Raw genomic sequence first — 25,960 nt, 5'->3', positions numbered from 1 at the left:
AGCAGCTCTAGTGGCGGGCAGGCGGGCAGGCGGGCACGCTAATCCACCAGCTCCCGGCAGCTCTGGTTACCCGTGGTTTGGGGCCCGAGCAGCCCTGGCTGGGAGTGCCAGCTCAGCCAATGGGTGCCGCCGCCGAACTACTCTGGCAGAGCCATACAAGGCCTGGTTGCAACCCAGTCCCGATCAGGCATAGGGCAACTCTAGTGTGCCGGCACCCGCCCCACCCCTGAGCCTGCCAGCCCGGCACGTCCTCCGATTCTACCTAATCCAGCTTGAGAGCAGGCAGGGCTTCGGCGCACGTGCACCAGACCTAGGAGGGCTCTCCAAGGTCAGGGATATGGCACCATGAGGGCAGAGACCACAGTCAGGGAAGGAGCTTAATTAGTCATGGGGACACCTGAATGAGGTCTAGATGTTGGGGGCCAGGACCCGATTCAGACTGTATCATCCGTGACGAGAATGCCTGCTGTCATCCCTTTGACCTCGCTGTTGCCTTGTCCCCTCTGCTTCTGGAATGGACTTTAGCAAAGTGTGTGGCCTTCATGCCTTGTAGTGTCTTCTCAACCATTTCATACCAAGGCTACATGACCCTCGCAGAATCAGGGGTGCACAGTGATGTCTACATGTTGTCTCACATTATGCCCATTATATATGACCCATACATCCATCCTACATTCACATCCTTCCCCTTGGGGACTTGGGCGCATCCATTATCACTGTTGTGGATCTGAGGCTAGGAAGTTAAAAGCAAGTAAACTGCTGACAGTCCCTTCTCAGCAGATTCCCTCCCATCAACTCTAATTTGTTGCTTACAATATCTGTGAAAGGGGGCTTGGGGAGATGGCCCAGTCAGTGAAGTTCCTGCCACATAAGCATGGGCGCCTGGGTTTGGGTCCCCAGAATCCATATAAGAAGTCAGGCATGGCAGAGCACGCCTGTAACGCCAGAACTTTGAAGACAGAAGGATCTCTGGGGCTCTCTAGACTACCAGTGTGTCTGATGTGAGGATTCTAAGACCTTCTCTCAAAACATAGGTGAAGAGTGACCTAGGAGGACCTCTGATGTCAGCCTCTGGATTCCGTGTGCATGTGTGCATGTGCATGTGTGCACACATGTGTATGTATGTGCACACATCATACGGAAACATATTCACACATATAAACCATGCATATGTGCAAACACACACACACACATGGAAGATTTGCGGAAGGTCGGAAGCACGGCATTGACAATCAAGGAAACTGAGTCATACGGCAGCTCTTTACTCCAGACCAGAGTGTCATCATTCAACCTCAGAGCAAAAGCCTAGACCTCTGTGCCCTCCAACCTTGTCCTCTGAATTCAGAGCCCGAGAGAAGCAGTCTGGTTCCATGTGGACAGTGTGAAGGCAGGATTTAAAGCTAATATGGAGGAGAAACCCCTAGCTCCTAAACGGGGTAGATCTTTCACAGCCCCTCCTGCCCACCCCGCACCAATGCCACCTAAGTCGTGGTCACAACCACAACCACCCAGTTTGGAGCATCCCTGATGCATCAGCACAGACAATGAGATTTCTCGCAGAAGCCACAGGTTTTAGCATCCTTATAAGTCCTCCATGGGCCAAGCTGTGGTACTGTGAAGGGCCACCGACAGGTGAGAGAAACGTGCTGGCACACGGTGGGGGTGGCAGGCCTGCCTGGCATCAAGCTCTGTTTGCTCACCCAAGAAAAGAGGAGATAAATATAGACACAGGATTACTCAGACATAGCCTGGGAAAACCGGCTCCTGAGCCTCGACTTCGGCCCTGTCCCAGCCTCACCCTCAGCAGCCGGCCTACTCTGTGCCAACTGTCAGGCCTGCCCCGCCTCCTTCCAGGACTCCCTACCTGGCAACTTGGGGACAGCCCTTCCTATCTGCTCTCTCTGGGCATGGAGCAGAAACCACAGCCTGGAAAGAATGGGGCTTGCTAGCTGCAAGTCTCCCCTTCTGTGGGGTAGGTGACCAAGATGGTCATCCCTCAGCTTTCTTGAGCCTGCATGTAGGATGGCATGGGGTACCACTCAACTGTTAGGGATGAGGTTTGGGTCTCCTGAATGAGAAAATGCCGGTTACAGGAATGTGCATACGGGTTGTGCCCTCAGACTCTGGAGTCAATCACAGAATGTGAGGCTCCACCTGTTTCACTTCTCAGCTCTGGGACTTTGGGAAATTTCTTTGTCAGATCTGTGCCTCAGTTTCCTCATATCTAAAATGAGAATAAACTATTAATAATTATCATTATTATATGTTATATAATAAATATTACATAGTAGGATAATAATAACTTAATAACAGCATGGTTATTAGAGGTTAGATAAATTACTACATGCAAAGAGCACCTCATTCCAAAGCCCAGCACATGTAAACTATAACATGCAAACTGTTACATGCTCTTCTATTTCCCAGCCCGTGCACGTGGAGCTCTGAGAGCCTCCCTTGTCTGGGCACTGACATGACCCTGTACATAGGTCCTGTCTAAAGTCCCCTCCTCTCCATCCTGACTGACAGCCTCTAGAATCAGGCAAGCAGAGATTTGAACTCAAACTCTACCACTTACAGACCAGGTGACCATGGGTAAGTAACTGGCCCTCCCTGAGCCTTAAATAGGAGGAACCTTCTCCGTTTCTACGTTCTGGGACTAGTGTGAGGGCTAAAGGAGGGGAGAGAACATGTAGGCAGCATCCAGCCCAAATAGGCAAATTATTTTTCCATGTTTGACCTCATCCTGACCTCTTGTCATTCCTTCAGCTTTCTTTAGTGACTATGAACTAAGCCTCAGAAAGCTAAGTACACGGCCCTTCACATGCAAGGACCCTTTAATGCAGAAGGCATGCATGCATTCTGGTGCACAAGCCCAGGTGCCTGTCCCCAGGCCAGTGAGATGCTGCATGGTAGACTCCCCCACCATGAAGCACACTCATGCATACCCACACAGTGTCTATGTCCACTGTGAGCTTCCCCACCAGTGCACACACATAAACATATAGGGGCACAGCCATACATGGGCACAGAGACGCAGGTGCCTACAGGTGTGTCCCCACACATCTTACCCAGCATGCATGGATGTCCTAGCCAGGCCCAGCCCCAAGGTGGCCGTCTTCATGACAGAGGAATGCAGACATCTAGGGATGCTCTGCCAGCGGACGTGAGGGAGAGGCTGAGGGGAAACCACGTGGGCAGAAATCCAGGCAGGCGTGCCAGGCTAAGGCGGGGGCCCTTGAGTGCTAAGAATTGTGCAGGGGGTGGGGCACGTGCAGACACTTGCTCTAATCTCACCTGTCACCCCGTGTCCTTAGAGCTTCTGGGTCTTGGAGTTCATAGGGGTTCAGAGACCATCAGCCTCTCCGTGAAACACATTACAGATTCTCTTTGACTGGCTGTGCCTCCGGGTGGTAGTGTCTGGGTCTGAGTAGGAAGTGTATGCCACATCCTCACTGAGCACAGCTGTGAGCACAGGGATCTGCAGGATAACCGTCATTAACATAACACTGCATGTCAAGGGTGATGCTGGTATGGTCACTAAGACCCCTCTGGTGCAGGTTAAAGCCAGAGGCTGGTGTTGAGTCAGCAGTGATTTGGTACCTGCTAATCCCCACAGTGCTCACAAAAGGGAGCAGTCTGCTCCCCATAAATGGACACTAAATTTGAACTGCAGGGAAGCATGGGTCAGTGGAGGTGCAGAGGCCCCAGAATTGGCCCTGTGTACCCTGGACCGGCAACCTCTGCCTCTGCAGCTCACACCCTGAGGTCTGCAAGTGAGGCATCGGCGGGTGACAGGAAGAAGACACTGTCCTAAATACCAGGACCTCAGGCTCCCAGGACAACAGGGACCTACTCCGACCTCTTTGGCATCGGGCTTCCCAGAGTGCACCCATGTGTAAGACCATATAGGAGAGATACCAGACTGAGAATCAACCAAAGCTTTGGCTTATTTGGTCAGTACTCATCGTTGGGGCTTCAGCTGAGGATGGAGGGAGGCCACAATGGAGTACCAAAACAGGAGAAAGGAGGGAAGGAAAGAAGGAAGAAGGAAGGAAACGGTGAAGAAGGCTGGGGATGTAGTTCAGTTGGGAGAGTGCTTGCCTGCTACGCACAAATCCCTGAGTTTAATTCCTAATGTTGCATTAACCAGGAGCAGTGGGCATGGGCCTGTAATTCCACTCAGGAGGTGGAAGCAGGAGGCTCAGAAGTTCAAGGTCATCCTTGGCTGTATAGCAAGCTAGACCCTAGTTTGAGATACGTGCAACCCTGTCTATAAATTAATTAATTAACCTAATATATTTAAAAAAGAAAAGGACAACCTGGATGTTCTGCCTTTAATCCCACCACTCAGGAGGCTGAAGCAGGAGGATTGTAAGTCTGAGACGAGCCTGGGCTAATGAGACCCTGTCTCTAAAACTGAACACACACACACACACACACACACACACACACACACACACACATACATACACACACACACACACCATAGTAAGCTAAGGTAAACAGTTTTCTCCATCTCTTCCTTACAGAACATACAGTCTGAAAGAAACAGAAACCAAAGAATTCAAGAATACAGTACCAGGATTTTGGAACAGCCCAGAGTAGAGCTTTAGGGTTCTCAGCTGGTGAGGTCCCCATGAAGAACTCTCAACAGCAGAGTCCCTGATACAGAGCTAACAAAGCCCACCCCCTGCAAAGGCCCCCAGGCCAACTGAGGCCCTGGGGCCTCCAGGCAGCTTTAGGGCAGTATGCCCTGGTGTTAGGGAACTTGGGAGTGAAAGAAGAAAGCAGGGCCAGAGTATAAAGGAGAAATATCCCTTCCCTGCAGCCCAGGACCATCCTGCCTGTCCAGAAACCCATCTGGTCTCTGCCCTCAAGGATGCAGAGATGGGCAAGGCAAAATTTCTCTCTGTAAAGTCTGAAGCAAGTGATGATGGGGGCTGAAGGGGCTGACTCGGTATTACTTCTCCATCTCAGAACAACCCCCACTGGAGACTCAGGACTCCCACTTGGTTTTCCAGGGATAAAACTTGGGCAGTACGCATCTGTCTGGGGGATCCCTGTGACATTCCAGTCCAAAGAAGGGTCTACATCCAATGGAGAGAAGGAACCCAAAGGGCCCTGGGTCGCTAACTAGTGTGGCCTAGCCTTCCTGTCTCTGGGCCTCAACAACCACCAAGCACCGTGTCTATCACACAGGGCTGCTCTGTCATCAGATGCCATTCATTTAGAAAGACCCAGCCTTGACCTAGGACTCTCCATGCGGCCATCTATAGTTCACATACTTCTCAAGGCCCTGCCTCTTTTACCTAATGCATGACTCTGGGGAAGGGCAAAATAGCCAGGTCACCTCATTTGCCTGCAGGACAAGCCCACGCCCAGGGAAAGGAAAACAGTCAAACTGGAGACAGGGCTAGGGAAGGCTTCATCCCTGCTTCCTTCTCCCACACCAGCCTCTGTGTGAGCATGTCGCATAGACCCCAGATCACCTCCTCTGGGCCACTAGAAGTCTTATAGAGATGCAGGGCAATGATTGAGGGCAAAGGATGGCTTCCCAGTGATTCATACGGAGACTTGAGTTGTCTGCACCATTTAGGGATTGAGTACAAAGAGGCGACCCGGGGGGCTGGGCCTGCAGGGACCACAGGCTCTAGCTCCAGGCTGGCGGCCCTGATTAGGGCGCACGTGGCTGCGGTGCAGCCACACGGTGATGTCAGGCCCACCGCGCCCGGGCCCCAGCACGTTCGTCCGCTGGTGAGCCGGGAACAAAGCGTCCTCCACATTCCTATGCGCTGACTCACAGCCGTCACGTAGCGCGCCACCAGCCGCTTTGCCCAAAATTGGTGGCGAGGCGAGGGCGGGCCAAGCACCACAGCCACCGCCTACTCGAAAAGCCACACTAGCAGGACCGCTTCGCGCCCCCGGCATGAGGTTTCCCAACAAGTACATCGAAGGGGAAATGACAGCGTGGGCTCTGTAACTCGGAATGCGAGGGTGGCAGCAGGTGAGCCTCTGAGGGAGACTCATGAAGCTTCGGTTTCTCCGTGCAGATAAGCACTCCCATCCCCCACCCGGGCAAGGCTGCAAGGACCTGGTATGCGGTTTTCCTCCCTGTGTAAGATACTTTCAGCAGGGGAAACTGAGGCGTTGAGCAGCAGAGTCAGGACTGTCGCCTTGGTTCTAAGTTTTCGGGCTTAGTTTATGCCCCCTGGACCATGAAGCATGCTCCTCTCCCCTATATGGGTTGAAGTAAGTTGGAGGAGCCCAGGAGTATTCCACCTGTCCCTCGCTTTGCATTCCTAAGCCCTGTTCCCTAACCCATAGCTGCCAGCCGCAGGGCGCCCTCCAGAGGCTGTTGGGGAAAATGCAAGCAAAAATTGAGCACTATGTTCAATAAACCTGAGCCACAGAGATAAACCGAGTTAAGCTCACCTCTCTTTTCAGGCAAGGGGCAGGAGTATGGGACTTGGTCAGAGGGTATGTGATCTACTCCAGTAAGAACTGGCAAATGAGCTCATAGGGTTTGAGTTTGGATCCAGCCTGAGCTATCTCTCAAAAGACGGGGGAACGGGCAGGGAGGTGATTCTGCAAGCAAAAGCTAACCATGCAGGTCACAGGGCCTAAGTTTGAGCCCAGAACCCACATAAAAAAGGCAGATGTGCATCCTGCGTCTATAACCCCGGCACTCCTGCTTGGAGATGGGAGGCAAAACCAGGGAATTGACTGGAAAGCTCGAAGGCCAACTGGTCTGAGTACACAAAGCAGCAGAAGCAAGCAGACCCTGCTTCAACAGGGTCAAGAAGAGCCTGACCCCTGGAAGTGTCCTTTGACCTCCACACATATGCCTTAGCACACATATACCCAAACTCACACGTGTACGCCGAAAGAGAGAGTCTCCTGCCCTGAGCTTGAAAACTGGGACCATCAGAGACCAACCTTGTTCTCAGGTACGGAGATAGCCTGTGCTACTCTTCCCAGGCTACATGGTCACCCACCTGGGGTCCTTCTGAAAGCCCAAGGAAGACCCTAAAAGGAAGTGTCTCACCTCCTTGGAGCAGAACTGGGCTAGAGCCCCCTGCACCAACAACCCCCAGCAACAGACACAAGGCCCCTGCTCCACAGCCTTTCTCTCCCACTCCAACTTGACCGCAGGACAGATAAACTCAGGCTCAATGTCCCAGACCCTAGAAGCCTGCTCTCTCTCTCTCTCTCTCTCTCTCTCTCTCTCTCTCTCTTTCTCTCTCTCTCTGGAAACCACTAGAGATGCCATCTCCGCAGACTTTGTGGTCCTGTTCAGCTGTCTCTCCTATGTGCAGGAAAGTCCCCAGGGCTCCTAGACAGAGGTGCTGCCTGCCCCTGTGAACCCCTGGTTCCTATCGCCTTTTCTTCTGGCTGACATCAGGCCAGGCCCAGATCTGGTCTTGGAGCTCAGTGCCTTCATTCCCAGGCCACTCACATCAGTCAGCTCCTTGTCACAGGTGAGTGCTGATGCCTTCGGGGTCTCTTTCCCCAAATTCCAGAGACCACCAGGTCAGCTTGTTCACTACCAGAGTAAGAGTACGGGACCTTGGCCTCTGAGCCTGAGAGCCTCCTCAGCCATTCCTGGCTGTGTGACCCTAGGCAACTGACAGCCTCTCTGAACTTCAGTCCCAGGCCACACCCTGTCCACTTCCTGGGGCTATTTAGAAGATCAAATGAAGGAAGGCAAGGAGAGTGCTTAGCACGTGGGCACAGCTCCCCACAGAGCTGTCATTATCACCAAGTCATTATTCTGGACCTCCCTTGTGCCTGAGGCCTGGATTCCAAGGCTGGGCAGCTGCCGTGGTGATGAACTCAGAAGCAGCCTCAGCCCCTGGTTGACTCAGGCTGAGGAAGTCTTAGGAGAAGTGGTTGCTTTTTGGTCAGTCTGAGGAAAACAGGCCCTCCCTCAGCCCTCTCCACCTCCAGGGTCTATTCAGTGCCTCTTATCTGGGGAAGATAAAGGCCATTTCCCCTTGGAGAAGGCCCTGTTCAGCTGCCTGCCTGGCCTTGACAACACTCAGTTTCTCTGACAGAGACCTGGAGAGGACTTGGCAGGAAAGGCAGAGGCCTCTTGAGGACACCAAGCTCATCTCTCAGGCGGAATGACAGGCTAACCCGCTATCCTCGGAGGGATAAATGCCTCTTTTCCTCCCCAGTATCTATCCACTGTGAGGTAGGTCATCCCACCTGGACGGGTACGTGCTGCTGTAACCGGGGTGGTCAAGGCCAGTACGCTATAGTCCTCTAGTCTGTGGTAGGCGTCTGTCTAGTGGTGGCTGTCCCTCTCATCCATGCGCTTCTGCCCAGGTCTCACTAAATACCAAGCCTTGGATAAGAGTCATTGGTTTTTTAGTTCCTTGTATGGATCCATTGAACTGAAGTTGTCGAAGCTCAGAGAACTTGAGGGTAGAGAGATGCATCAGTTGGTAAAATGCCTGTCTGAGCAAGCACAAGAACCTGAGTTCAAATCCCCACCCCTACGTAAAAGAGAGAGGGGGTGGAGAGAAAGCCAAGCATGGTGATACACACTTATAATTCTAACACTGGAGAGATAGAGACAGGGAGAGCCCTGGGATTTATTGGTCACCTAGCCTAACCTAATTAGCAAGTCCCAGGTCTCAGTAAAGTGCCCTACCTCAAAAAAATAAAATAAAAAAGTAACCAGTTCCTGAAGAAAGACACCCAAGGTTGATGCCTGGTCTCTACAAGCATTCATACAGATGTGATGATGAGTACACACAGAGAGATAAACACACGTACATCACATATACACATATGCCATGCGCACGCGCGCGCGCGCGCACGCGCGCGCGCGCACACACACACACACACACACACACACACACACACACAGGTAACTTGAGATTTTGTTCACTGTATTCCTCCCAGGTCCCTTATCAGTGCTTCCCTATAGGCAGGATTTGAAGATTCCAGCAACACTAGACTTTAGAGAGCCTGAAGGGAGGTTCTCTGGTCTCATGGGCAGCCCTGGTTATGGCAGTCAGGGAGAAAGTGTGCTTGACCGGTTAGGTTGGGCCCACCAGGCCCGCCTGGGCCTAAGGCTCCTTGCCAGACCCAGATGAAAGTGTGATGTCATTAGGCCATCTCAGCTCCTTGTCTGATCTCACTGTCATGACTCAGTTTTGCCTTACCCAAACCTCCTCCTCCTCCTCCTGGGGAACCCCAACAACGGCCTAGTCTACTGTTCGCTCAGGACCTCCTTCCCTGAGTCACTGCCCACCTCACCGTCCGTCACGGTCGTAAACAGCTTCATCCTCCCCACCAAGCACCCAGGATTCCTGCTGCTGAAGTCCTGGAGGTCAAGTTGGAGGACAGCAGGGTCTCCTACTGACCCCAACCTCAAGACCCAAGGCTGATCTCCTGGACATGTCTTTGGGGACTTCGTGGCACTCTCAGGAAAATCTACATTGAACTTGAGAGTTCCGATCAAGAGTTCCCACTGAGGGGTTCAAGTCTCACGGCTCTCTTGCTAGACGAGTCACCTGGGACCAGACACTTGCTCCTCATCGGAATAGAAGGTCAAGGCTATGCTGCATCCCTGAGAATTCTGATATAAGTAAGAACAGTCGCTAAGAATGAAGGCTGGGAAGCAGGTAGACCTGGAACCCGTAAGCCTCCTGCACTCTCTAAATCTTGGGCTTCTCGTCTGTTAGACAGGGCTAACAAGGACCTTTCTGTGGGGATGGCAAAATGGAACAGCACAAGCAAAACATTTGGATGGCTTCTGGGATGTGCTCAGAAGCAGGGGCTGCAATTAACTCTTAGAGTACTGGTCACACGACAAGTCTGGGTTGGTCTCTGTGGAGGTAGAGATTGATGGTGGTGTCATAGCAGAGAAGAGAACCTGGGACCAGGAGTTCTGCAGCGCCTCCTGCAGGCCGAGTTCTGCACCTCCCCAGGGGAGGAGTACTACAGAGGGCTCTCTGTAGAGATATTGACCCCTAGGTACCCACCCGAGCCCTTTCTTCATAGCAGACAGAGTTGGTGCTCAGATAAAAGAAGGGCCTTACCTACAACTCTCCCAGCTGAAGCTTAATCCACACCTGCAGCTCCAGGTTTTCTTGGACTTAAGAATGTTCCCCTTTAGTCTCCTAGGAATTCTTTGGGCAACTTGGAAATCTTACCTGCCTCACGAAGGTTCATACATCCCCAGTGGACACTAACCAGAGCTGTCCCTGGAACACTGAGCCAGAATGCCATCAGTACGGCCCTCAGCACACAAAACTGGTCTGGGCATGAGCTTTGGGATAGTCAAGAAGCAGTCATCAGACAAGAGCCCAGGGGACATGGACAAGGATGGTTGAGGCAATCCTTACTGATTCTAATTTCTAGTTCAACTCTTATTAGCTGACCACATATTCTGAAAGCGGGAGAAAGTGCCGTGTATGTGATGGCAAAGGGTGGGAAGATCGGAGGAGTTCAACTTCAGACAGGCGAGATTTGAGCCCTGAACATCCCTGGGAAAGCACCTGGACCTCTTAGATCCTGAAGATCGACAAGTTGACATACCTCAGCGGGTTTTGCTGTGAGCACTGAGTGTTCCGTCATCGGATTGCTATCAGTAGCTGACTCCTTCTTGTGGAATCCTCACTCCAGCCATGGATCCATGGCTCTCCATTCATACAGAAGGAAACAGACCCAAAGAAAGGGGAAAAGCATCTGAGATGAGACTTGGGCCTTGAATTCAAACCTAGCTTGGCCTGACACCGGGAGCAGAGTCCTCTGCCACTAGCCTACCCCCAGTGAGAAGCAAGAGAAGGCCTGGCCAGAGATGACCATAATTGACAACCCAGCAAGTATTTGGTGGAGAGCTAGGCCTCACATGTTGAATAGAGCTGAGGCTGCTTTCTAGGGGCGGCAACCTTTGTGATGCAGTCTGGCTTGATGGTACACGGCTATCATTCCAGCACTTCCAAGAGTGGAGGCAGGAGGATCAGAGGTTCAAGGTCAGCCTTCTATGTAGGGAGTTTGAGGCCAGCCTTGGTTCTATGTGATACTACCTCAGGAACAAAACCAAAACAAAACACAAAATTGTAGCGAGAAGAACAGACAGAATAAATCGAGTAGAAATCAAGACAGGATTGCAACTCTGGAGAACACAGGAGCAAGGACGTTGGCTGTGGTCTGTTGGGGGTGGGGCACCCAGACCAGCACTGAGGAGACAAGGCAGGAGAAAGAGGCCATGGTCAGACACGGACAGACCCAGTGCCAGCACAGGCATTAGTTGAGGTACTTCACCCTGATGCCAAACTAGGGGCAGTCTCAGACTCCCAGCTGAAGCTGGCATTATCCAGGCGCCCACGTCTCAGCACACCTCGTGTCTGGCGTGTCACTGAGTGGCATGCTGAAGCTAATGTGGTGCCTGGGCCCAACCAGGGCAGCTTGCGTGGCAGAGACCAAGTAATACAGAATAGCAAAGGCGATACATGTGGGAATCAGTCCATGACCTGAGGATGGCACAATTCCAATAATCACATGTGCACATGCATGTACGCTCCTGTGCGCACGTACAAACACACACACAAACACGCACGCATGCATACACACACCTCCCTTACAGGAAAGCATCCACTCCGTGGAGTACATACACTGCATCTCAAAATGAGTGAGAGAAGCTGACCACGGGGCCTTCTTTATCAGATCTCACCTTGGCTCTACCTTACAGCCTCCCAGTGCTGCCAGATGAAATCTTTCCTTCTCAGATGCCTTGGTGACGGATGTAGCCTCCAACACTCAGAAGGGTTGGGCTTCAGTGTGCCCTGTGTCATCTGACTTGTGGAACAAAACAAAACAAAGCAAAAGTAGACTGTCCAACCCTGGCCTGCTCTACCGCTAAGCTAGTCCAATACCAGGTCCATAGACTACGGGGAATAGGAGGAAGGGTAACTTGAATCTGAGTCACAGGGCTTTGAAGCTGGTACCCAGCTTCGTCAGGCCCCAGGGTACCTGGGTGGGCTGCCTCCTGATTCATCCCCACACCCTGGACCTGCCCTGGGCAGTGATTTAGCTCCTGCCTGCTCTGCCTTTCAGAGCCCAGCTGTGCCCCTCCCAGGTCATTCATGGCTTGGGATTCCCAAAGCCACTGGAAAAGCCATGGCCTTCAGGGGAAGAGGTGGTACCCTAGGCACACCTCTTCCCAGGAATGTCAACTAAAGTCCCAGTGGGAACTCCAACTTTGCCTGCCTGCTGGGCACCAAGTTGCCCTGATGATACACTCATCAGACACTCAGTTTGGGCTGACATCAAATTCTAGAATGAAGCACTGTACTTCGGCCAGGCCAGCCTCCTGGTGGCTCACCCCTTCCCAGAGGGGAAAGGCGGCCTCCTGGTGGGGCTCTGGGTGCGCCTTGGAAAACATGGGTTCTAGGCAACAGGGTGGGTGTGGCTCTGAAAAATACCAGCTGCATGTCTTGGCCAGCGGGGATGGTGGTGGGACAGACAAAAGTGTGGGTTCCAAGCCATCCAAGTGCAGGGGCCTGGACTTCAGAGGAGTTGGAATACCCCGAGATTCTAGGTTTGGGGTCTAGGAGCTATTCTCTGCGTACTCAGTTTCTTCATCTGGGTTCACTACCCAGGGAATTTCCATTTCTGGACGCCTGTCTGAATTTTCTTCTAAAAGATTTCCTCAAATCCATGACGTTGAGCATTTTAAAGACGGCATCAGACAGAAAAGGAGCTTGACCCCACACATTAGAAGGATCATCTACACCAAGATGTGAGCTCTGTCGGGTAACCCATCTCGTTGCGTTTGGTTTCATCCCAACCTTTGGTCTGTACCATGTACCCAAGCCTGGGCTGGACCCCAAAATTGGAATTCTAGAGAAGACAGCTTGTCAGTAGCTCATCATCTGTTGGGAACAGGGATCTCTTCCTAGGAAACAATTACATTTTGTCTTAGCAAAAGTACAACCTTCCAGCCAAAGTTGAAGTCCTCTTGTGAAGACAAATGGATGAGCTGGAGACTAAAATGGGTGGATGTGAGGAGATCAGACTGAGTGAAAGGCTAGATGGGGGCAAATGGATGGATGGGGGGATGGATGGATGGACAGACGGATGATGGAAGGGTGAAGGATAAGCAGATGAATGGATGGGTGGAAGGATGGGTAGGTGGACAGATGCTGGAGGATAGATGGATGGAAATATGGATAGATGAGAAAAATGCATGGACAGGCCAGGCGGTGGTGGTACACGCCTTTAATCCCAGCACTTGGGAAGCAGAGACAGGTGGATCTCTGAGTTTGAGGCCAGCCTGGTCTACAGATAAGTTCCAAGACAGACAGGGATACACAGGAAAACTTGTCTCAAAAAACACCCAAAATAATAATTAATAGTAATAATAATAATGGATATATAGGTGAGCGGATGGGGGTAGGGTGGATGGACGATGAATGGATAGCTGAATAAGTATGTGGATAGGTCGGGGATTAACAAAACCCGTGATGTAGCTTGTCCTTCCCTTAGTAAAGAAACATGAAAGGGGAAACCTCAGCCCTGCCTTGAGAAAGCCACTTCCCTCGGGGCCTCATCTATAGTGAGGTCAAGTTCAACCTAACTCCCAGGTCAGTCTGGAGGCCCAGTGAATGAGAATGGCTGTCCATGCCTTTGGAAGGTGTCCAGGCCTCAGCCGCTGCCCTCTTGAACATGGGCTGCTTTATGTAAGAGGCCTGTCTCCGTTCTTGAATTCCCAGTCTTCTAAGCCTGCATCGTGTTCTCTGCTTGTCTGCACAGGGAACTGTCCTCATAGAAGAACTGCTGGGGGGAGGGGCAAAGGGGACTTGGGGGCACACAGGGTCCAGAGCTGTGGTCACTGAACAGGCCACCATCAGTCAGTCTCAGTTTCCTCGCTTGTCAAACAGGACCTGATCACAGCACTCACCCCATGGTGTGCTGTGTTTGTCTGTGGAGCTGATGCATGTGGGTTGCTTGTCACAGGGCTTAGGATACATTAAGTGCTCTATGCTCCCTCTATATTCCTAAGAGGTCAACTGGGGAACAGGGACCTTAACATTGGAGGAAACTCGAAAACTTGGTGCTCAAAGGTTTCTGTCCTAACTGCTGAGCCTCTGTGTTTATTTTCTTATTCCAAAATATCCATCAAATCAAACCCTCACAGCCATCTGGCCAGCTTTGATGGGCATGGCCTGTGTTTCTCTGAAAGTCCAGATATCTTCTAGGCCTTGATGACCCTGTTCTGATAACAAACAAGGCACGTGAATTAGCCCTTTAAAGGTATAATTTATGTGGGAGACAGAAATCTTTCCACTGGACTAACGTGGAAGCAGGGAGATGACAGGCAAGGGTATCCTCTGAGAAGCATGGACCCAGGGAGCCGGTCTCTCAGGCCTCAGGTAGCTTTGTTGAGACCCAGATGTGGGCAGCCAGTGGCAGGCCTTGCTGGCTCCCAGTGAGATAGGACTGACAGCAGGAGACCCAAGCCACCCACCCATCAGAAGGAGGCCCTGAGGCTGAGTGCCCTCAGTCCCCAAGAGAAGTGATTCAAGCTGTGGCTCCCAGGCAAGTGACAATGGGAATGTCTGAGGCTTCCCCAGTTCCCAAAGCCCCAGTCAAGGTCAGCTGTACGGCCAAACCCTTGCCAGTCTGTGGTCACTAGGCTTCCAGCATTGGCCCATAGCCAGTCCTGTTCCCAGCTGCTCACTCTTAAGTCACATGTACAGCCTGTACCTGCAAGCCAGACATTATGCCCCTTCCATCCAGGGTGCAAACAAACTTTCTGAAGCTCGGTGGGGCTGGGTGACCATAAGACATGACTGATGTTCTAGAGATGGAAGGCCTAGCTGGGAGCCAGACCCGCACAGCCACAATCTGCGAGACCTCCATTTGTGGGGCTCCAAAGTACAGGAGGTTGGATTCTAAATGCCACGGGTAGTCAGAGCTGAGAGCATCTCTCATCATCCGTAGGAAGGCAGGAATACAGAAACAAGGAAGAGGCAGGGAAGTACAGTCGCACTGTGTAGGAGAGCCGGGAAAGGTCTCCTGCTCCAGGGTCTTGCCTGAAATACCAGGCCACTGCTGCAGGTCATCCCTGACCGAGGGAACAATGTCCCTCGCTCTTGAGAATCCTCCATCTGACGCAGTATTTCTGGTGGCTGGACAGCGTGCAGGTATTATGGAGTTTTAAGGGTCCTGGGGAGGTAGCCTAGGCACTTCCCAGTGTCTGGCCTTTCTGACAGTGGGATACTTCTCATAGCTTTCCCCACAAAGACACCCAAACGGACCCTGAACTAAACTCACAGGTATATGAGAAGAGCAAGTCTTGGTCAGAATCTAAGAGAACAAGCCCGTTATGACTGGAGCAGGTTGCTCCTCCTCTGGGCCACAGTTATCTCTCTCATCTATGGATTGGGGTTGATGACTGGCGGGGATTTCTTCAGGGCAATTCCTAGCTTCTCACTCATAAATAAATGTCAACCATTCTCTGTCACCAGCCTTCACTCCCCCAAAGCCACCCACCTTCTCCGCCTAGGCAAGTGCCCACCTGGTGGGAAATACATCATTTGTTAAAAAAAAAAAAAAATCCCTCGAACTCTTCCTCAGGTGTGCCCCCAGCTACCTCCCCTGCAGCTGCTAGAGACCTACCTACCTAGGCAGTTTACGGGGTACAGCCAAGCTAGAGGATTCAGCAAAATGGGTGGCTGGGGCAGTTGGTGAGGACCACACCACCAGTGTCAGCACAGGCAGTCAAGGACATGCAGCCAAGTCACTTGGAAGGAATAACAACAGCATGGCCAGGACAATTACAGTGGACAGGGGTAGACCAGGACAATTACAGTGGCCAGGGGCAGGCCACCAGATCAACCAGGAGGGGCAAGGGTGATTGCTAGGGCCTAGGCCAAGAGATGCAAGGACCTGGGGAGGCTATTTTTAACTCAGCTTAATTCTCTACCTGGAAAACAGCTCTTGTCAGTGGGGTAGCACTGTTCCCGGAAAGGCTCCATCCCCTAAGACAGGCTGGACTCGCTCAGGTTCCTAGGCAGGCCTCTCCATTACATATAGCCTAGCCTGTCCAGCTGGAGCCCAAGCCAGGGACAGAGAGAAACCAGAGCCAGCAAGACAGCTCCCTGTGCTGACCCCGGGAGGCTGCAGTGGCCCCAGCCCAGTAGCCGCTCTTTTCACACCCAGAAAGATCCTGTCTCTGGCTCCCTTTAATTCTTCTATTATGCTTCCCAGACTCAGAGCCTCTGGCTCCCTATTGTCCTGGGCAGGCATTTTGCATTTGTGTGAAGATTAGACAGGTCAGAGCCCTGCCTCTCTAGCCCCCCCCTCCCCCCAACAGCTCCCCTCCCCTGTCTTTCTCTTTTACTTCCTCAAACCCCAGCTCTGTCTTTCTCCCTGCTTCCTGGTTCTGCCAAGCTCTCCCCTGGTACCTGCCTTTATCTGCCTGTTTGTTTTCTTCCCCGCCTTGACCCTACTCCTTCTCCGCTGACCTGCCCTCTCTTCTTTCTTGTGGCTCCCCACTCCCGACACCCCTACGCAAGTCCCTAGCCACATTCTCTCAGAGCCCAAGAGAACTGCTCACTTCATTCCAAAATTATTCTTCTAAATTCTTACAGAGCTGCAGCACAGGGACGGCAGCGAGCCCCACGTGGGAGAAAGGAGTCAAGTTCATTGTGGCTTACTAGTGAGATCAAGGCTGGGCTTCCAAAGGGGTTTCTGTCAAATGTCAGTTATATGACTGATGTGATTCCTACACACACACACACACACACACACACACACACACACACACACACACCTGCTCTCTGAGCCTCCTTGTGGGCATTGTTGGAACTGACACCAGAAGAGAGCAGCTGCATCCTAGGGTGGCCATTTGAAGTGGAGTATGGGAATACAGAGTAAGTGACAGTGTGTTTTTGCTTACCGAATGGTCTGGGGTCCCTAGCCCAGAGCCAGGGGAGTCCTACATCACTCTCTCTCCCTCGGAGTGCATCCGCAGGGCTCTTGAGCTATATCCTGTGTTCAGGGGAGGCCACAGGCCATGCCCTCTGTAGGGTTCTGGACCTCAAGAATGTAAGATACGTCTACTACCATGAGTCAGGCAGGCCTAGAATTCCAGGAACTTGAGGGCCTTTCCCATGCACCTGCAGCCAGGCTTCCTGAAGGATCTGCTTGAGTGGACTCTGCCAGGCCAGAACAGGCACAGAGGGACTGCCAATGCTCTGAGTCGCTCATTCTGCCCCTTCCCTTCCCCACGGTGTGTCTTTGCTTTTGCCTCTTCCGAGACTTCTGAGTCAGCCGAGGGACCCAAAGCAGACCACCAGGCCCTAGAGAGCTGCTCCTCCTGCCTTGTCTTCTCTTTCTCCTCCTCCTTCTCCACTTATTTATTATTGTTGTGTGTGCATATTTGTATGTATGTGTGTGTGTGATATGTCTGTGTGAGTGCATGCATGCATGCATGCTATGGCACATGTATGGAAGTCAGGGGACAACTTAGGTGGCGATTCTCTCCTTCTGCCTGATTGAGGCAAGGTCTCCCTTGTCCCTGCTGTGTGCTGTACTCCAGACAAGCTGACCCATAAATTTATAGGCAATTCTGTCTACATCTCTCACCTCACCATAGAAATACTGAGACCACAGATGCACACCGCCGCTGGGTTCTAGCTCAGACGGAGATAATCGAGCTTGTGTGGCCAACACTTTTACCCTCTGAGCCGCCTTGGTCAGCCTCCCGGCTTCTCCATTTTTTGCATAAAGTAGCCACCGAGGTGAGCAAGATATTCTGTTGCATCCACGGTGGGAAACCACTCAGTACACCTTCAGTGAGCCTGTGGAGCATCTTCCTAGAAAGGACTCTGAAGTAACTTCGCTATCTCAAGGGCAGATTTGAGTCAAACAGCTTCAGGGGCCAGCCCCATGTTTTGGTCTTATTTTGCAAAAAAGAAAAGAAAAAAAAAGAAAGAAAGAATAAAAAAAAGGAAACTGAAGTCCAGGAGGCTATTTCTTCCTTGGTCATGGTTGTACAATTGAGAACTCCTTCTACAGTTGGGAGTGGGGTGAGGAGTGTATGGGGAGGGAGGGGTGATAGCATTTCTAAGGTAAGATGAGGATGAGGCAGCCCCAGGCTGTCAAAGGTCAGGCATGAGTTGTGCCCTTCCTGAGGCCAGCGGTCCAAAGTGGATTCTGACTCGCCCAAGGCCATGAAGCCTGGAGTGGGCCTATCACCTCCCACGCAGTGAAGGGATGTCTCAGCTTGCTTCACAACGAGCAGGGAGGAGAGTGGCAAAATCTTTGTAAAGAGGGAGGGCCTTGCTTTGAGATCTCCATTCCAAACTTCCAGTTCGGGAGGGCCGCGGGGAGAGTAGGGAGGGGGTTGGGAGCACTTGGGGGTAACCTCAGAACTCCGAGCCTGGAGACTCCTGAGGGTGCTCCAGCACAGCGCAGAGGGTGGAGCCCAGCTTTCCACCTTCCTCCCCCCCTCACTCACGGTGAGGCCAGGGCGGGCCAGGCACCCAAGGAGGAGGCGGTGTCCCTGGCTCTCTGCCCAAGGTGTTGCTCCTCGGCGAGGCGGGGCTGGACCAGCAGGGGCGGGCACCCTGCTGGTATTATAAGAGACGGTCAGGGCACCTCGGCAATGAGCTCCCAGCTCGGCTTAGCACCAGGACGCAGGCAACAGGCGCTCCCTGCTCTCCTGGTCCAGCCAAGCACTCTGCCGCTGCTATGGTTTCCACACCGGCCGCCTGGTGCTCCATCGCTCTGGCCCTGCTTTTGGCCCTGCATGAAGGTGAGCTGCCCTCCCTCATTTGTTGCTGCCCCGGGGTCTATCCATTGGTATCTCCTCCAGGGGTACGGTGCTTCCCAAAGCCAACTGGGAGCATAGAGCAGGGAGCTCCCAGCAGGAGCTGCCTCAGCCGAGTGCAGACACAGCGCTGTTGGCTGGGGCTTCCCCAGGCTAACCAGTGGTTCCTGAGCATCAAGAGTGCCAACTTCCTTATTATGCAAGAGGAGGAGCCCTATGGGTCCCCTATCCCACGCAGGCCAGGTGCCCTGACCTCCTCTCCACCTCTCTCTCCTTCCTGTGTGCAGGCAAGGGCCAGGCAGCTGCCACTGTGGAGCAGCCAGCCCTGGCACCCAAGGGCCGTGGTCCCCACCTGCGTTTTCGCCGTTGCTCCTGCAACTCCTGGCTTGACAAGGAGTGTGTGTACTTCTGCCACCTGGACATCATCTGGGTGAACACTGCAGGGTGAGCATCCACCAGGACTGTGGGAGCAGGTGGGGGTGAAGGCCTCTGGCAACCTCTGCAACTGCCTGGCTCACCAGGGGGCTCAGATGGACACTGGGAGACTACCCACCCCATAGTTAGTAGTTATGAGTCAATGTGGGGGCCACCAGAATCAGGCAGAGAGCTGTGTGGCCTTGGAATCCTCACAACAATCTGTAGAAACCTGCTAGCTCCGTTGTTCCACAGCAGGGTACTGAGGATCAGAGAGGTGAGGCAAGCTCTTTGGGGTCACACAGGAAAAATAAGTGGTGGGTTGGTCCCTTCCCAAGTCTGGGGGTGCTGGAGCTCAACCACACTTACCCTGCAGAGAATCAGCCCATGCATAACAGCAGCCATGCGCAGGCCACACTCTGCGTGAAACACTGCAAGCACTGTTGAGCCTCCAGTCTCCCCCACAAGAAAGGCCCTGCTGCAGCTCCCCATAGGGCAGACAAGAAGTCTGCCTGGGATACCCTGGCAGGAGCCAGAGCTGGGTTCTCCCTGCCCTGTGCTGCCTCCAGGCTCCTGCATACCTCAGGTTGACGTTTTTGTGGATGTATGTATTTTCCCCCTCTCCAAATTGCATAAGGCAGGAGAAGCTGAGCATATAAACGTGTGCAGAGCTAATCCACATCCAAATGCTGGCTCAGGGTGGGAACCCTGCCAGTCCCTGCGTGCCAGGTCCACCCAGAATCACTATAGCTCCAAAATTAGCTGTTGACCAAAGGTGTTGAGTGGACTAGCCTCAAGGCCCCTACTCTGCCTCCCTTGGCCAAACTGGATCAGAAATCAGTCCAATTACACATGTACACACACACACACACACACACACACACACACACACACAACAAAACCATATTTATCACACTCCCCCAACAAGTGGGGACCAACTAGAGGCCACCTGGCTGAGAGCTGGATGCTTCACTCTGGTGACTGAATGGTCTTCCTTCCTCATGGCCTAGATGGGGTGGGGGGACTTCTCTGAGGACAGAGGACCAGCCCAGGCCTCCTAGGAACTGCAAGCTCTACTCCTTACATTCTCCTGCAGGAGCTGCTAGCAGAGCAGTGTGCAGAAGCATTGTTACAGGCGTCTGTGACTTGTGGCTAGTTTAGTATGAGAAGGAGTGGGGTGGTCACCTTTCTTGGCCATGCTGGAGGGGTGACTGGCTGTACCCATGTTCAGTGTAGACTGTCTCTGCTGGCCAATGATGTGTTTATCTTATCCTGTGTCTCTCCTCTCTTTTTCTCCTCTCTGCCTCCCCCCACCCCATGTACACACTACCTTGCTGGCTTCCCGCCCACAGACAGACAGCTCCCTACGGCCTGGGAAACCCGCCAAGGCGCCGGCGCCGCTCCCTGCCAAGGCGCTGTGAGTGCTCTACTGCCGGGGACTCTGTCTGTGCCACCTTCTGCCATCAAAGACCCTGGTAGGTGGACTCCTAGCCTGCAGGGGTTGGGTGACTGCTATACGGGACCAGGCCTGCAGGGTATCTGGGAGACTAGGAGAGGGGCAGAGGCCCAGAGGAGACAAGCAATGTCCTAAATCCCAGAAGTACACTGGGCCTGTGGCAGTCCTTCCCCATAGAGATACACTGTGTTCCTCCCTCTGCTCAGCTCCAAGGATTCTGGGAGAACACATCCCCACTCCTGGGCAAAGCCATGTTATAGCCCAGGCTCAGAGAGGGGCAAGCCTTGTGTCAGGCCCACAAGAAATCGGGCTCCACTGGGCTTCAGATTCTAACTGGAGGCTCTAGTACTTCATAGGTTTGTTTAGAAGAAAAAATAACATCGGTAGCTGGCAATCTATGACAGGTCCCAGAGTTGTCCTTATGTCAAGGAACTGGGATGTGGATGCCAAGCCTCCTTGGTTTTTCCATCTGTGAAGGGGAAGGCTGCATCCCTCCCTCCCCTTCTTGGACCATTGAGAAAGCAAGCAGAATGTTCCGGTTCCCATGACAGTTTACGAGAAACTCCTCCTCTGGGGCTCAATCTGGGGCTCCACCCCTGCCTCAGTTTCCCCTGCAACTGCAGGTGGCCAGATTCTGGGAAGGCCGGCCACCCATCTGCCTCGCTCTGGGGCTGAGAACACATTCCCAGTAGCTCAGCTTTCCTTGGTACTCACCCCGCCCATGAGGGAAGGGTGCCAGGTGTGCAGTGTGGAAATGGATCTGCTCCAGAGGGCAGGGGTGGGGGCTGGGCTGGGCCCACAGCCAGGTAGCTTCAGGGTTCTGGCCAGCCCCTCACGCGTTGCCACTCTATTCATTCAGGTCTGAAACTGTGGTCCCCCCAAGCAGCCAGACTCCCGGAGCTGCGTTAAAGACTGACAAGAAGTGGGCCGCTGAGGGAGACCTCCTCCAAAAGCTAAGGTGAGGGTCATTGCATGATTGATCACTTTCTGTACGCTTTGCCTGCTTGCCTTATCCTCTGTGTGAGGCAGGATTGGGTCTTCCTTGTCCGTCCCAGATAACTGAGGCTCAGAGAGGTGAGGCCACTTGTTTAGAGTCACAAAGCATCCATCACATCTGGCTCCGTTAAGAGCCTATATTCTTTTTAAAGAAATAGGTTTATTTTACATGCATGAGTGTTTTACCTGCATGTACATATGCGCATCACATGCGTGCCTGGTGCCCTCGGAGGTTAGAAGAGGACATCATCTGTATGTAACTTATGTGCTCTAAGAAGAGGTCACTGGATCCTCTGGAACCGGAATTATGGATTGCTGTGAGCTGCCATGGGGGTTCTGGGAACAGAACCCTGGGTCTCTGCATGAGCAGAAAGTGCTCTTAATGCTGAGCCATCTCTCCAGCCCCAAGCCTCTTTCCTTAACTCCTGCATTCTGTGATCATGAGGTGTGCATCAGGCCTCGAGGGCTTTGACTGGAAAGAACCATAGTTATTCATCCAGGCGGCTTCCCCACGCCAGGGCTTGGAGTGAATGACGCGCGGTGTGGCTTGCTCCTCTAATACTCATAAGGGATCTCCCCTACTTGGTGGCCACAAGTGACTTAGCACAAGGCCCACACATGTTTGTCCAACTGAAGGACAGAAACGTCAACTTGGACCACTCAGCAAAGGGACCCAGGGGCAGCTGGTGGGACAGAGACTACCGGCTGAGAAGCCCACCTCAGCCACATACGGGCTTTCTAAGCCCTGGCTTGTGGTCGGGCTTCTCTGTGCTGCAGATTTTGAAGCAGGAAGGTAGCGATGTCCATTCTGAAGGGTTTTCATGAGGTTAGGTGTGCTAATATGTAGGAAGCATTACCCCTGTGGAGCTCTGGAGGCCTTGGCCACACCTGCCTCTGCCGTGAAGGGGTCCTTGGGGCTGGACAGTACCTGGCGTGGCTCCTTGGGAGTTACCATCTTTGGGGAAAGGCAGAAAATGGAGCAGGAGTGGTAGGATAGGCAGGCCCCTGCACTCAAGAACTCTAGAACTGACTGAGAATAAGGAAGGCTTGGCAAATACACAGCACTTCAGTGTGTGTGTATGTAGACAGCACACCACTTCACAGTGTGCAAAGAGTTTGCTTTACTACCCGAGCATTCATCCTGGTGGCAGTTCGGGTTTTTTTTTTTTTTTTTTTTTTTTTTTTTTTTTTTTTTTTTTTTTTTGCTGTTACTGTTGTTTTTGTTGTTGCTTTGGTTTGGTGTAGATTGGTTTTGAGACAGGATCTCACTCAGTAGCCCAGGCTGGCCTTGAGCTCAGGGCTATCCTACTGTTGCAGGTCCTCAGGACTGGGTCTAGTTAGTGTCTTCAAAGCAGAGAAAGGGCCTCAAAGAGGGTGAGCCCTGCCCAGGTCCCGCAGTCTGGCCCTGAGACCCACCTTCTCACCCCCAGATATAGAACTCTTAGGGTCTGGAAGTGGAGAGTTGTTCCCAGAGCTGGGGCCATGACCTCAGACAAGGTCAAAGGGCCACCAGGACCATGCCGTGTGGACAAGCCCACCTTGCAGCAGAGAGTGAACTCAGATAGAGCAGGATGGCCTAGTTTAAGATGGAGGAATATGAGTACCAGGAAGGAAGGACATTCACACAGGGTGAGAAAAGGAAGACACACCAGGGGCGGTGTCCAGGCTGTCCTTGGCAGACCCCTCACCTCAGCAACACCCGATGCTAAACATAAGCCCTGTCAGCGGCCCCATGACAGAGAAGCTCCTGGGCCTGATGTGCAGACCTTGCTTGGCGCGGTGACCACACTCTGAGCCGGGGCAGCTGTTACCTCAGATCTAGGCAGAGGCTCTAGGTCCAACTACCTACCTTCCAAGGGAGTCCTGGGCACCCTGTATCTCCTGAGATGCTAACTGATACTTCTCCATTTCTAGGGACATTTCTGCCGCCAAGCTCCACTTTGCCAGGCTACAGCCAGAGGTGACAAGAGAGTCGGGTCCTGCACACTCTAGACGGAGAAAAAGATAACCCTGTGAGGGGCAGGACCACTGAGAAGGAAGCCCACGTGGAGACAGGAGGCAATGGGCAGCTGGGGAGACCCCGTGCCTGTGGGCCAAGACCTCAGCCCCAGCTAGCCAGACCCATCCGATGGGGTCAGCACAAGCTCCGGTTTCTCTTGCAGCAGCTCTGGCCCTGACACCGCCAGGCCACCCTCAGCTCCTGAGCAGCAGCAGCCTACCCTGTGCTGGCTGCTGGCTACAGACCTGCTTGAAGGAGCTCCGTGAGGCCAAATGAACATGCTGACTGTGTCCTGAGGAGTGTCCTGTTTGCTGGACTGCAGTCTAGGGGCAGTCCCACGTTAGGAATTGATTACCTAAGCCGTGCCTGGAGACTGGATGGGGCACACTGATGACCGACATCCTGGCTGGCCCCCATGATCCTCTCTGGTTCCCCCTCCCTAGAGGTCTTGCAATCTTGTCCTCTTGGGACAGTTTTGGGGGAGGGGCAGGGCCTGCTCTCCTTCATTCATCTGTATATAAGTTATTTGCTCTAAGAACTTTGAACTGCTTTTTATTTATTTTAATGTATTTTTTGAGCCTCAGTTGTTTACTTATGAACTCATGTTTGTAATAAAGGATGAAATGGTCTTCTAGGAGTTTTGTCTTGGAAGGTCCGAGCAGAGGTGAGAGGTCCCTCCCAGGAGGGATCATTCAGTATTTAAAAGGACACAGGAAGAAGAGGACAGTTCAGCAATATGGGTAGCTGGGACCCAGGTTCCCCTGTCCCTTACTGGATTTCTCTGGCTACTAACGTGCCCTCTCTGGGCTTTGGCCTGTCATGACTTAGACAGCACCTGCAGCTGTCACATCTGGGGTCTGGGTCATTTATTTCCAGTAGACAAGAACATGATGGCCAGGTACTCTTCAAGGGTAAATTTGGAAGACGCTAGATCCATGAAGGTGCAGAGACCATCTTCAGATCCAGAAATCTTGTTCAGCCAGGGCCTGACTGGGAGGCCTCAGTGTGTCTGGCCTGTGACAAGTGGTACCAGATGGATACACGTCTGTGTGCAAAGTGGTAGTTGGTGATGGGTGCCGAACCCTATCCTCAACCTGGGCCTGCGCCTGACTCTCACTCTGGGCTTCGGAAAGTCCAGGAATGAAATTTGACACTTCTCTGACTGATGGAGCCCAGGGTTGGAGTCAAGCAGCACCCTTTCTGGGCCCAGGGACAGTCTGTGGTCTAGAAGATTCCTGCAGGCAATTGCCTGGACGCTTGGCCGGCTGAATCTCCCACAAGCAAGCTGTGTCCTATACCCATGGCTGGGAATGATTGGCTCACACTGGGAGTGGCAGGCTGTGACCTGAGCCAGCTGTCAGGAAATATTTATGGAGCAAGCAATAATCATTTACATACCTGCCATAACCCTGCCTTCTTCACCAAGCCAACCCCAGCCTCCTTCTGGGAGAACAACACACCGGTATGTTTTGAGCCCCCACTGGACACCAGCGTGGTCCATACTCTGTTCAGAGCAGCCCACTTCGTCTTCACCACCCTGGGGCGCAAACTTCCACAGCTCGCGCTTTCCGGATGAGGGAAGCGAGGCACAGAGAAGAGCAGAGACTTCCCTTAGGTGACACAGCAGGTAAGGAAAACCACCAGGATTGCAGTTCGGAATCTGTAGTATAGATGGGTGTAATAAACGCGTATTGGTTGAATTCGTGGAACTACACTGTAATTTGACGTTGAACTTTCTCCTACTGAGCCTCTGCTGTCTCATCTGGAGAATGAAAAGTGATAACTCTCACTTCCAGGATGGTCAGAACAAGAAGTGGAAAGCTTTGACCCCAGGGCCTGGGAAGTAGAGTGGGTTTAGCAGGTTGTGTGGTGGTGATTATGTGTGGGATGGGGACAGAGCCACAGGACTATGCGGGGGCAGATTGGGACTGGTTGGGGTAGAGGTGAGGGTAGGAGAAAGGACCCCACATGGAAGTGGTGCTCCTTCTGTTACCTTCAAAGGTGACAAGAGCCAGTGAGATGGCTCGGTGAGTAAAGGCACCTGCTGCCAAGACCCACAACCTGAGTTCCATCCCTGGGACCCATGCAGTGAAAGGAGGGAGCTGACTCCTAAAAATTGTCCACTCACCTCTACATGTGCACTGTAGCATGCATAATACCCCTACACACACACACACACACACACACACACACACATACACACACACACACACTAATTCTAATTATCCACTTACCTCTACATGTGCACTGTAGCATGCATAATACCCCTACACACACACACTAATTGTCCACTTACCTC

The 25,960-nt window shown here is 52.7% G+C and overlaps 1 protein-coding gene across 1 annotated transcript; it reads left to right on the top strand.

Annotated features, from left to right (window-relative positions):
* The first annotated feature begins 18,622 nt into the window (after window positions 1-18,622).
* Window positions 18,623-24,290, top strand: Edn2 (endothelin 2). Its single transcript, XM_048434633.3, has 5 exons — window positions 18,623-18,781; window positions 19,084-19,240; window positions 20,563-20,685; window positions 21,526-21,624; window positions 23,577-24,290. Exons 1-5 carry the CDS (start codon window positions 18,718-18,720, stop codon window positions 23,668-23,670), a joined length of 537 nt encoding a protein of 178 aa, XP_048290590.3. The 5' UTR covers window positions 18,623-18,717; the 3' UTR covers window positions 23,671-24,290.
* The last annotated feature ends 1,670 nt before the right edge of the window (window positions 24,291-25,960 follow it).

The sequence above is a fragment of the Myodes glareolus genome, chromosome 3, assembly GCF_982192425.1.
Source record: "Myodes glareolus chromosome 3, mMyoGla1.1, whole genome shotgun sequence".
NCBI classification, from domain to species: domain Eukaryota; kingdom Metazoa; phylum Chordata; class Mammalia; order Rodentia; family Cricetidae; genus Myodes; species Myodes glareolus.
The sequence above is the reverse complement of the archived record's forward strand: the minus strand, read 5'-3'. Positions and strand labels throughout refer to the sequence as shown.

Excerpts from the sequence above, each read along its gene's own strand:
- Edn2 (XM_048434633.3), top strand. The coding sequence starts at position 18,718 with ATGGTTTCCACACCGGCCGCCTGGTGCTCCATCGCTCTGGCCCTGCTT. Across the intron at positions 20,686-21,525 it reads TTCTGCCATCAAAGACCCTG|GTCTGAAACTGTGGTCCCCC; the intron begins GTAGGTGGACTC and ends CTATTCATTCAG. Across the intron at positions 21,625-23,576 it reads GACCTCCTCCAAAAGCTAAG|GGACATTTCTGCCGCCAAGC; the intron begins GTGAGGGTCATT and ends CTCCATTTCTAG.